We start from the raw sequence: 12,867 nt of genomic DNA on the forward strand, positions 1-12,867 counted from the left end.
AGGTGATATCTCATTGTGGTTTTGATTTGCATTTCCCTGATGATTAGTGATGTTGAACATCTTTTCATGTACTTGTTGACCCATCTGTGTATCTTCTTGGGAAAACCATATATTCAGATCCTCTGCCATTTTTAAGTTGAATTATTTGGTTTTATTACTGAGTTGTATGAATTCTTTTATATTTTTGATATTGACCCCTTATTAGATTCATGGTTTACAAATATTCTTTCCCATTCCGTAGGTTGCCTTTTCACTTTGTTGATGATTTCTTTTGCTATACAGAAGCTTTTTGTTTGATCTAGTTCCCCTTATTTTTGCTTATGTTGCCTTTGCTTTTGGAGTCAGACCCAGAAAATCATCACCAAAATCAATGTCAAGGAGCTTAGCACCTATGTTTGCCTCTAGGAGTTTTATGGCTTCAGGTCTCACATTCTTTAATCCATTTTGAGTTCATTTGTATGTACAGTGTAAGATAGTGGTCCAGTTTCGTTCTTTTGTATGTGGCTGTCAAGTTTTCCCAACACTGTCTGTTGAAGAGACTGTCCTTTCCCCATTGTATATTCTTGGCTCCTTTATCATAAATTAATTGGCCACATATGCATGGGTTTATTTCTGGGTTCTCTGTTCTGTTCCATTGATCTATGTGTCTGGTTGGTTTTTTGTTTGTTTTTTGTTTTTGTTTTTGTTTTTGTTTTACATTTTAGTGATGGTAGAAAATATCAGGTAGACAAGTAAATTGTAGATAGCCAGTAACAGTGTTGTAAAGAGTATGTGTCTGTTTTTAATGCCAATACCATACTGTTTGATCACTGTATCTTTTTAATAAAGGGGTCTTTTGTGATTCCATACAAATTTTAGGATTGTTTGTTCTAAACAAACAATTTAAATTTTAGGATTGTACTGTGAAAAATAGCATTGGAATTTTGATAGAAATTGCATGGAATCTGTAGATTGCTTTGGGTAGTATGGACACTTTAGCAATATTATTTCTTCCAATCCATCTGCATGAATATCTTTCATTTGTGTTGTCTTTAATTTCTTTCATCATTGTCCTCATTGGTTAAATTTATTCCTAGGTATTTTATTCTTTTTTCTTTTTTTTTCTTTTTTTTTTTTTGGCGGTACACAGGCCTCTCACTGTTGTGACCTCTCCCATTGCGGAGCACAGGCTCCAGACGTGCAGGCTCAGTGGCCATGGCTCACGGGCCTAGCCGCTCCGCAGCATGTGGGATCTTCCTGGACCGGGGCACGAACCCATGTCCCCTGCATTGGCAGGTGGACTTTCAACCACTGTGCCACCAGGGAAGCCCGGTATTTTATTCTTTTTGGTGCAATTGTAAATGGATTGTTTTCATAATTTCTTTTCTGATAGTTCATTGTTAGTGTATAGAAATGCAAGAGATTTTTGTACATTGATTTTTTTTCCTGCAGATTTATTAAATTCGTTTATTATTTCTAACAGTTTTTTGGTGGAGTCTTGAGGATGTTCTATATATAATATCATGTCATCTCCAAATACTGACAGTTTTACATTTTCCTTTCCAATTTGGATGGCTTTTATTTCTTTTTCTTGCTTGATTGCTCTGGTTGGGACTTCCAATACTTTAATGAGTAAAAGTGGCAAGCATGGACATCTCTGTCCTGTTCCTGATCTTAGAGGAAAAACTTTCAGCTTTTCACTATTGAGTATGATGTTAGCTATGGGCTTGTCATATATGGCCTCTATTATGTTGAGGTACATACCTTCTATACCCACTTCGTTGAGAGTTTTATCATAAATGGATGCTGACTTTAATCAAATGCTTTTTCTGCATCTATTGAGATAATTATATGATTTTTATCCTTCATTTTGTTAATGTTGTGTATCACCTGGATTGATTTGTGGGTGGTAAACCAACCTTGCATCCCTGGAATACATCTCACTTGATCATGGTGTATGATCCTTTTAATGTATTGTTGAATTTGGTTTGCTGGTATTTTGTTGAGGATTTTATCATCTTTGTTCATAGTTATTGGCCCTTTTAGATTTTCTGTTTCTTCATGATTCAGTCTTGGAATGTTCTGTGTTTCTAGGAATTTATCCATTACTTCTAGGTTGTCATTTATTTGCATATTATTGTTCATAGTGGACTCTGATGATCCTTTGTATTTTTGTGGTATCAGTCTGTATTTCATTTATTTCTGCTCTGATTTTTGTTGTTTCCTTCCTTCCACTGACTTTGGGTTTCATTTGTTCTTTTTCTGGTTCCTTGAGGTGTAAAGTTAGGGTGTTTTTGAGATCTCGTTTGTTTGTTTCTTCAGGTGGGTATTTATCGCTGTGAACTTCCCTCTTAGAACTACTTTTACTGCATCCCATAAATCTTGGTGTGTTGTATTTCCATTTTCAGTTGTCTGAAAGTATTTTATTACTCTTTTGATTTCTTTGTTAACCCATTGGTTGTTCAGTAGCATGTTGTTTATTCTACACATATTTGTGGATTTTCCAGTTTTCTTCTTGTAATTGATTTCTAGTTTCATATCATTTTGGTCAGAAAAGATGCTTGATAGGATTTCAGTCTTCTTAAATTTATTAAGACTTTTTTTGGCCTAACATATGATCTATCCTGGATAATGTTCCATGTGTACTTGAGAAGAAAATATACAGGCATACCATGGAGATAGTGCAGGTTTGGTTCCAGACCACCACAATAAAGCGAATATCACAATAAAGGGAGTCACGTGAATTTTCTGATTTCCCAATGCACATAAAAGTTACGTTTAAACTCTCCTAGTCTACTGAGTGTACAATAATAGCATTATGTCTAAAACAATGTACATACTTTAATTTAAAAATGCTTTATAGGTGAAAAAGCTAACCATCATCTGAGCCTTTAACAAGTCATAATCTTTTTGCATCAGTAACATCAAAGATCACTCATCACAGGTCGCCAAAACAAATGTAATAATAAGTTTCAAATATTGCAAGAATTACCAAAATGTGACACACAGACAGGAAGTGAGTAAATGCTGTTGGAAAAATGACGCCAATTGACTTGCTTGACATAGGGTTGCCACAACCTTCAGTTTGTGAAGAACTCAGTATCTATCAAGTGCAGTGAAACAAGACACAATAAAGTGAGGTATGCCTGTATTCTGCTACTTTTGGTTGGAACGTTCTCTATATATCTGTAAAGTCCATCTGGTCTAATGTGTCCTTTAAGGCCATTTTCTGTCTGGATGATCTATCCATTGACATAACCCTACTATTATTATATTGCTGCCTATATCTCCTTTTAAGTCTGTTAGTATTTGCTTTATATATTTTGGTTTTCCTGTGTTGAGTGCATAAATGTTTACAAATGTTACATCCTCTTGTTGAATTGACTCCTTTATCATTATCTAATGCCCTTCTTTGTCTCTTATTACAGTCCCTGTATTAAAGTCTATTTTGTCTGATACAAGTATAGCTACCCCAGCTTTTTTGGTTTCCATTTGCATGGAATATCTTTTTCTATCCCTTCTTTTTTTCAGTCTGTGAGTGTCCTTAAATCTGAAGTTAGTTTCTTATAGGCAGCATACAGATGGTTCTTGTTTTTATAATTCAGTCAGCCACTCTATGATGTCTTTTGATTGGAGAATTTAGTCCATTTACATTTAAAGTAATTATTGATAGGTATGTACTTATTGCCATTTTGGTTTTTTCTGGCTTTTTATAGTTCTTTTGCTCTCTTTCTTTGTGGTTTGATGACCTTTAATGGTAAGCTTAGATTCCTTTCTCATTATCTTTTGTGTATCTACTATAGATTTTTGCTTTGTCCTTACAATGAAGTTTACATATATAACAACCCATATTAATAGTCTATTTTAAGTTGATTACAACTTAAGTTTGAACCCATTCTAAAGCTCTACATTTTAAAAAAATATATATATATATTTTTTATTTACCTATTTATTTATTTTCACCATGCCAGGTCTTCACTGCAGCATGCAGACTTCTTAGTTGTAGCATGCAGACTCTTAGTTGCAGCATGCAGACTTCTTAGTTGTGGCATGCATGTAGGATCTAGTTCCCTAACCAGGGAACAAACCCGGGCCCCCTGCATTGGGAGTGCAGAGTCTTACCCACTGGACCACTAGGGAAGTCCCTAAAGCTCTACATTTTTACACTCCCCACCCACCTTTTATGTTTTGATGTCACATTTTACATCTTTTTATCTTGTGTATCTTTAATTACTGTAGTTACAGTTTTTATTTTTTTTAACCTTCATAATAGCTTCATAAGCAATTAATCCACTGCCTTTAATATATATTTACCTTATGAGTATAAAACATATGGAAGATTTATACTTTCATATGTTTTCTTGTTACTAATTAGCACCCTTTCTTTTCAGCTTGAAGAAGTCCCTTTAACATTTCTTGTAAGGCCATTTTAGTGGTGGTGAACTCCTTTAGCTTTTGCTTATCTGGAAAACTATCTTTCCTTTAATACTGAACAGTAACTTTGCCAGGTAGAGTATTCTTGGTTGGAATTTTTTTTTTCTTTGGAATTTTTTTTTTCTTTCATCGCTTTGAGATTCATTTGTTATCTTGATTGTAGTGATGGTTTTACAGAGTATACTGATGTCAAAGTTCATCAATTTGTGCACTTTATGTTCTGTTAATGTCAATTAGATCTTTCTTTAAAATTTGGAGTGTAGGGGGCTTCCCTGGTGGCGCAGTGGTTGAAAGTCCACCTGCCAATGCAGGGGACGTGGGTTCGTGTCCCGGTCCAGGAGGATCCCACATGCCGTGGAGTGGCTGGGCCCGTGAGCCATGGCCGCTGAGCCTGCGCGTCTGGAGCCTGTGCTCCACAACAGGAGGGACCACAGCAGTGAGAGGCCCGCGTACCGCAAAAAAAAAAAAAAAAATTGGAGTGTAAAGAATGCACTGTTTCCAGTATGCAAGAACTCAAGGACTATTGTTTCCATGAGCCCTGCCTGAGGTATCTACTAAAGAATAAGTTTTAGACAACAAAAATGACTAGAAAGACATCCATTTAAATATACAGTTAATTTTAAAGAACTAAGACTAAACAAGGTCCTGATCGTGTGCTCGGCTAAGATAGATAGAGTATAACTGTTAAAAAAAAACGGTGTGCAGCACAAGCAGCTGGTACCATTCACATGAAACCCCCCCCAAAAGAAACGGGGGGGGGAATGGGGAGGGCATTGCAAATACTTTTTTAAATGTTATTAGTAATCATGTTGACAATATTATTCTGAGACTATTCTGCTGTGTGTTAAATGAAATAAAATAAATAATTATGTACCAGTGAGCATCCCTAGCACCAGAAATACACTTGAAATACAATTTCTCACTAAAAGAAACCAGAGCTCTTGAAGAAATGGCTGATCCCAGGTCTCAGGCAGGAAAAGTACAAACATCTTGTCATACCAGGTAGAAATGATCAGTGACATACTCTTTGACATACTAGGGTTATGTCAAAGGAGCTAACTTGAACAGGCTCACACTGCCAAAGATGGGCAATTTGAGTGTAAAAAATTAGAATAATGGCAGTGAACTGAAACCTGTCAAATATGCTTCAATCCATGAGTTCATCCTGATATTTAAAAGAGAATCAGTCATCTTTGGAGAATGACAGAACTAGTTCAGAAAGAATCAAGCATTTATCTTGCCTTTCTTATCTGATCTGTACCCCTTGGGAAGCAAATATTAATGAGTGAAATTGCCCCTGTCTAGAGTATTCCATGTAGTAAATGACAAATAAATGAATAGAATGACAGTATCACCATTTTGTAATGCCCAGTGAATTGAGAGAGGCGTAAATTATTGACAGGTGGTAATAACGTAAAAAGAGAGACAGTCTGACATCATGTGCCTCCTGATGAAGGAACACACCACCACCACCTGTGGTCTTGGCAAAGGGAAGAAACCTGAGTCTGATCCAGTAAGATCACATGGGGAATCTATAAATTAGAAGATGCAAGAAACATCAAAAAAATGTTTACTCACACTGGTCAGAATAACCATCATCAAAAAGTCTACAAATAATAAATGCTAGAGAGAGTGTGGAGAAAAGGGAACCATCCTGCACTGCTGGTGGGAACGTAAATTGATGCAGCCACTATGGAGAGCAATATGGAGATTCCTTAAAAAACTAAAAACAGAGCTACCATATGACCCAGCAATCCCACTCCTGGGCATATATCCAGACAATACAAAAACTCTAATTCCAGAAGATACATGCACCACAGTGTTCATAGCAGCACTGTTTATAATAGCCAAGACATGGAAACAACCTAAGTGTCCATCGACAGACGAATGGATAAAGATGTGGTGTACATATTTACAATGGAATATTACTCAGCCATAAAAAGAATGAAATAATGCCATTTGTAGCAACATGGATGGACCTAGAGATTATCATACAAATGAAGTTAAGTCAGAGAAAGACAAATACCATATGATATCTCTTATATGTGGAATCTTAAAAAAATGATACAAGACAGAAATAGACTCACAGACATAGAAAACAAATTTATGGGACTTCCCTGTTGGTCCAGTGGTTAAGACTCCATGCTCCCAATACAGGGGGCACAGGTTCGATCCTGGTTAGGGAACTAAGATCCCGCATGCCGCATGGTGTGGCCAAAAAAAAAAAAGAAAACCAACTTGTGGTTACGAAAGGGGAAAGGAAGGAGGATAAATTAGGAGTTTTGGATTAACAGATACATACTACTGTATATAAAACAGATAACCAACAAGGATTTACTGTATAGCACAGGGAACTCTATTCAATGTCTTGTAATAACCTATAATGGACAAGAATCTGAAAAAGAATGTATATGTATAACTCAATTAATTTGCTATACACCTGAAACTAACATGGTATTGCAAATCAACTGTATTTCAGTGAAAAAGAGAATATTGCAATTTAAACAAAATTTTAAATGGCAAAACTAAACTAGCACCTAGGGATGCACATTTGGATGACAAAGCTAAAAAATAGACATTAGAAATCAAAATAATGGTTACTTACAGGAGAACAGAGGGGCTATGATTCAGGTAGGACATAAATGATAGGGCTTCTTGGGTAAGTGGTAGTTTTATTTCTTGACCTGGGAGTGATTACAAGAGTGCTTTAGAGTAATTCATTAATCCATATATTTACTTTGTGTGGTTTTCTGAATCTGTGCCCTCCCTTCATATGTTTGGAAAATGTTCTTTTCTTAGATTCCTGAGATTCCCTAATTCCTTCTTTAAATACATGTGCTGAAAAATACATGCACTGTTAGGAATCCTTGAAGAGGAGTTCTGGGTGGCTAATCCTTAGTTCATTAAAACAGCTGCCCTGCATAATCCAGTCCTGAGAATTGCAGAGGGCATAAACATCAGCGTTGGGTCTGCAAAAGTAGTATCCTTTTGCCAGGCAAAGGGGCAGAGTCACCACAAGTCCCCCTTCCCCCTCCTTACAGATTGGCTGCAATGCCGTCAGCTGGGCCCCTGCTGTCATACCTGGAAGCCTCATAGACCAGCCATCTGGGCAGAAGCCCAACTACATCAAGAAGTTTGCATCAGGCGGCTGTGACAACCTCATCAAACTGTGGAAGTAAGTGGGGCTGGTGAACTTCTCAAGGGGACACTTCTCACCTTCTACCCTACCATGACTCAGCCTCAGTTCACCAGAAACGGGATCAACTGTCTTTTTCCCTTCTGCCCATAGAATACTGTCTTCAATCTCTCAGAGGACATCCTTTTTTTAAAAAAAAAAAAAAAAAAAAAAACTTGCCCTTTACTCAGGAGCTTTGACTCTTCCTAATTCACAACTGCTAGAGCCGACTTGTTGGCTATGGAGGAACAGAGCATTTCCTGGAGGGCTTCTTTATAGCTGGTGAACTGAATAAAATTCTGTAGGTTCAACAAATGTTATCAGAAAGGTGGAATAGCTTCTCCACCCCTGTGGAGCCTGTGGGGTGGGGCAGGAATGGAGGTGTGGGAATGGCACCTGGGCTGCTGCCTGCTGAATTCTCCCCACCATCTCCCCTGTTAGGGAGGAAGAGGACGGCCAGTGGAAGGAGGAGCAGAAGTTGGAAGCGCACAGTGACTGGGTTCGAGATGTGGCCTGGGCCCCCTCCATCGGCCTGCCCACCAGCACCATCGCCAGCTGCTCCCAGGTCAGCTCAGACCTGTGCAAGCATCCTGTGTTAGTTAATCTCAGGAAGTCCCATCAGCCCTTACAGTTCCCCTAGGGGAAATCCTTGAAGGGGAAGGGCAGGAGACAGGCAACTGTAGACCATTGTAAATAAGGGAGCACCTGGGGGGCTTCCCTGGTGGCGCAGTGGTTGAGAGTCCGCCTGCCGATGCAGGGGACACGGGTTCGTGCCCCGGTCCGGGAAGATCCCACATGCCGTGGAGCAGCTGGGCCCGTGAGCCATGGCCGCTGAGCCTGCATGTCCGGAGCCTGTGCTCCACCACGGGAGAGGCCACAATAGTGAGAGGCCTGCGTACAGCAAAAAAAAAATTAAAAAAAAAAAATAAGCGAGCACCTGGAGCCCGGTCATCACGCAGTGAAGCCTTGGTCAGAAGCCACAGTGGCTTTCTTCCACTGAGCCAAGAGCAACACCAAATTCAGGACTAGTTTCCCCTCCTGACCCTTTTGTGGATAGGGAATGGAGGTACCCAGGCATCATTCTGAGAGTGTTCCCAAGCAAGGACCAGGAGCAACGGGAAATTGTAAGACCTTGGGCTCTTCGACCTACTCACTATTCCCAGACAGATAACAAAAGTAAGACCAAGGATAAGCTTTTAATTATACGCTAACACCCAAGATGAGAGTTAAGCCTGGCCTTTTACATCATTTGAGCCTTTTCTACTTGGTCCTAAATTTGAGAGGACCAAGTAGAACAGGCTTAAATGATGTAAAAGTTAAGTCTGTTTGTTCTGTTTTAGTTTGGTTTGTTTTGTGTGGTTTGTTTTGTGTGTGTGTGTGTGTGTTGTTTTGTTTCTTGGTCCCATCTCATTATCTGAGCTTGGCTTTTAGACAGCTATACCCATTCAGTTGAGAAAGTACAGAGCCAGAGGGAGCCAAAACAACGAAGTTACTTGGCAGATGTCAGGAAAGCCCCAGAGAAAATTTGAGAATTAGCAGTACAGACAATGAAACCAGTATGAGGAAAGGAACCTGGGAGACTCCTGACCAATTTGAAGTGTGTTCCTGGGGTAAAGGGATAAAAGCAAGGCTGCTGGGCTGGAAATTAGTCCTCAAAGCTGTGAACACTGAGGAGGTCCTTGGCTGTGCTTTGCCCTGAATCCCCCACCCTATTCCTGCGAAAGTCCAATGTAGCTCCAGATTGAGAGGATATCACCAGGGCAGGATTGCTGCCCTCGTCTCCTGACTCTAGCCTGTCTTTTCCCAGGATGGTCGAGTGTTCATTTGGACCTGTGATGATGCCTCGGGCAATGCGTGGTCCCCCAAACTGCTGCACAAGTTCAATGATGTTGTATGGCACGTGAGCTGGTCCATCACAGCCAACATCCTAGCTGTCTCAGGAGGAGATAATAAGGTACATACACCCTATTTCCATGGCATGGCACACAGGGCCCTGTTTGTCTTTAGTTTGTCCAGTAGAGGGCACAGTTGAATCTTCCATCTAATGCCAGGGTTGGGAGGAACCTGAATGAAGACTGTTTTGAGCATGTCTCTTATTTACATCATTAATTCTTACGACCCCCCACCCAAACCCGAGGGGTTGTATATCCCCCTTATACAGATAGAGAGGGTGACAGAGATTTGACTTGCATAGGGGTCATGAAGCTGTTCAGTGGCATAGCCAATAATCAGACCCAAGGTAAATCCAAAGCCACCACCCTGGCACTCCATCACCCTGACCATTTGACAACCTCATCTTCATGGTAACGTTTAGTTATATGTAAAATACATATAACAAAGTTTACCATCTTAACTTCTTTTAAGTGTACAGTTCTATAGTGTTAAGTATTGATACATCCACGTTATTCTGCAGTCATCACTGTCATCAACCCAGAACTCTTCATCCCAAACTGAAATTCTGTGCTCTTCAAACAGCACCTCCCCATTCCCCCTCCCCCAGCCCCTAGCAACCCCCATTTTGTTCTCTGTCTCTATGAATGGACTACTGTAAGGACTTCCTGTAAGTAGAATTATAAGGAATTTGTTTTTTTGTGACTGGCTTGTTTCACTTAGCAGTGTCTTTTTTTTTTTTTTTTGAATTTTTGTACTTTATTTTTTTATATGGCAGGTTCTCATTAGTTATGCATTTTATACATATTAGTGTATACATGTCAATCCCAATCTCCCAATTCATCACACCACCACCACCACCACCCTCCACTTTCCCCTCTTGGTGTCCATACGTTTGTTCTCTACATCTGTGTTTCAATTTCTGCCTTGCAAACTGGTTCATCTGTACCATTTTTCTAGGTTCCAGATATATGCGTTAATATACGATATTTATTTTTCTCTTTCTGACTTACTTCACTCTGTATGACAGTCTCTGGATCCATTCATGTCTCTACAAATGACCCCATTTTGTTCCTTTTTATGGCTGAGTAATATTCCATTGTATATATGTACCACATCTTCTTTATCCATTCGTCTGTCAATGGGCATTTAGGTTGCTTCCATGACCTGGCTATTGTAAATAGTGCTGAAATGAACATTGGGGTGCATGTGTCTTTTTGAATTATGGTTTCCTCTGGGTATATGCCCAGTAGTGGGATTGCTGGGTCATATGGTAATTCTATTTTTAGTTTCTTAAGGAACCTCCATACTGTTCTCCATAGTGGCTGTATCAATTTACATTCCTACCAACAGTGCAAGAGGGTTCGCTTTTCTCCACACCCTCTCCAGCCTTTGTTGCTTGTAGATTTTCTGAGGATGCCCATTCTCACTGGTGTGAGGTGGTACCTCATTGTAGTTTTGATTTGCATTTCTCTAATAATTAGTGGTGTTAAGCAGCTTTTCATGTGCTTCTTAGCCATCCCTATGTCTTCTATGGAGAAATGTCTATTTAGGTCCTCTGCCCATTTTTTGATTGGATTGTTTGTTTTGTTAATATTGAGCTGCATGAGCTGTTTATATATTTTGGAGATTAATCCTCTGTCCATTAATTCCTTTGCAAATATTCTCTCCCATTCTGAGGGCTGTCTTTCATCTTGTTTGTAGTTTCCTTTACTGTGCAAAAGCTTTTAAGTTTCATTAGGTCCCATTTGTTTATTTTTGTTTTTATTTCCATTACTCTAGGAGGTGGATCAAAAAAGATCTTGCTGTGATTTTTGTCAGAGTGTTCTTCCTATGTTTTCCTCTAAGAGTTTTATAGTGTCCAGTCTTACATTTAGGTCTCTAATCCATTTTGAGTTTATTTTTGTGCATGGTGTTAGGGAGGGTTCTAATTTCATTCTTTTACATGTAGCTGTCCAGTTTTCCCAGCAGCACTTATTGAAGAGACTGTCTTTTCTCCATTGCATATCCTTGCCTCCTTTGTCATAGATTAGGTTGACCATAGGTGCGTGGGTTTATCTCTGGGCTTTCTATCCTGTTCCATTGATCTGTATTTCTGTTCTTGTGCCAGTACTATATTGCCTTGATTACTGTAGCTTTGTAGTATAGTCTGAAGTCAGGAAGCCTGATTCCTCCAGCTCCGTTTTTTTCCCTCAAGACTGCTTTGGCTATTTCAGGGTCTTTTGTGTCTCCATACAAGTTTTAAGATTTTTTGTTCTAGTTCTGTAAAAAATGCCATTGATAATTTGATAGGGATTGCATTGAATCTGTAGATTGCTTTGAGTATAGTCATTTTCACAATATTGATTCTTCCAATCCAAGAATATGGTATATCTCTCCATCTGTTTGTATCATCTTTAATTTCTTTCATCAGTGTCTTATCTGAGTACAGTTCTTTTGTCTCCCTAGGTAGGTTTATTCCTTGGTATTTTATTCTTTTTCTGGCAGTGGTAAATGGGAGTGTTTCCTTAATTTCTCTTTCAGATTTTTCATCATTAGTGTATAGGAATGCAAGAGATTTCTGTGCATTAATTTTGTATCCTGCAACTTTACCAAATTCATTGATTAGCTCTAGTAGTTTTCTGGTGGCATCTTTAAGATTCTCTATGTATAGTATCATGTCATCTGCAAACAGTGACAGTTTTACTTCTTTTCCAATTTGAATTCCTTTTATTTCTTCTTCTTCTCTGATTGCTGTGTCTAGGGCTTCCAAAACTATGTTGAATAATAGTGGTGAGAGTGGACATCCTTGTCTTGTTCCTGATCTTAGAGGAAATGCTTTCAGTTTTTCGCCATTGAGAATGATGTTTGCTGTGGGTTTGTCGTAGGTGGGCTTTATTATGTTGAGGTAGGTACCTCTGTGCCCACTTTCTGGAGAGTTTTTATTATAAATGAGTGTTGAATTTTGTCAAAAGCTTTTCCTGCATCTATTGAGATGATCATATGGTTTTACTTCTTCAGTTTGTTAATATGGTGTATCACATTGATTGATTTGCATATATTGAAAAATCCTTGCATCCCTGGGATAAATCCCACTTGATCATGGTGTATGATCCTTTTAATGTGTTTTTGGATATTGTTTGCTAGTATTTTGTTGAGGATTTTTGCATTTATACTCATCAGTGATATTGGTCTGTAATTTTCTTTTTTTGTAGTATCTTTGTCTAGTTTTGGAATCAGGGTGATGGTGGCCTCATAGAATGAGTTTGGGAGTGTTCTTTCCTCTGCAATTTTTTGGAAGAGTTTGAGAAGGATGGGTGTTAGCTCTTCTCTGAATGTTTGATAGAATTCACCTGTGAAGCCATCTGGTCCTGGACTTTTGTTTGTTGGAAGATTTTTAATCACAGTTT

The 12,867-nt window shown here is 38.9% G+C and overlaps 1 protein-coding gene across 1 annotated transcript in view; it reads left to right on the top strand.

The window, feature by feature from the left end:
• The window catches only part of SEC13 (SEC13 homolog, nuclear pore and COPII coat complex component), a gene marked incomplete at its 5' end in the record, with an annotated part of 54,202 nt that overhangs the window by 29,189 nt on the left and 12,146 nt on the right, over positions 1 to 12,867 (top strand). The window contains 3 exon segments of the mRNA XM_079714080.1: positions 7,455 to 7,588; positions 8,030 to 8,153; positions 9,396 to 9,542. Of these exon segments, the coding sequence (XP_079570206.1) occupies positions 7,455 to 7,588; positions 8,030 to 8,153; positions 9,396 to 9,542 (405 nt within the window).

This window comes from Hyperoodon ampullatus, assembly GCF_949752795.1.
Source record: "Hyperoodon ampullatus genome assembly, chromosome: 10".
Lineage (NCBI taxonomy): Eukaryota > Metazoa > Chordata > Mammalia > Artiodactyla > Ziphiidae > Hyperoodon > Hyperoodon ampullatus.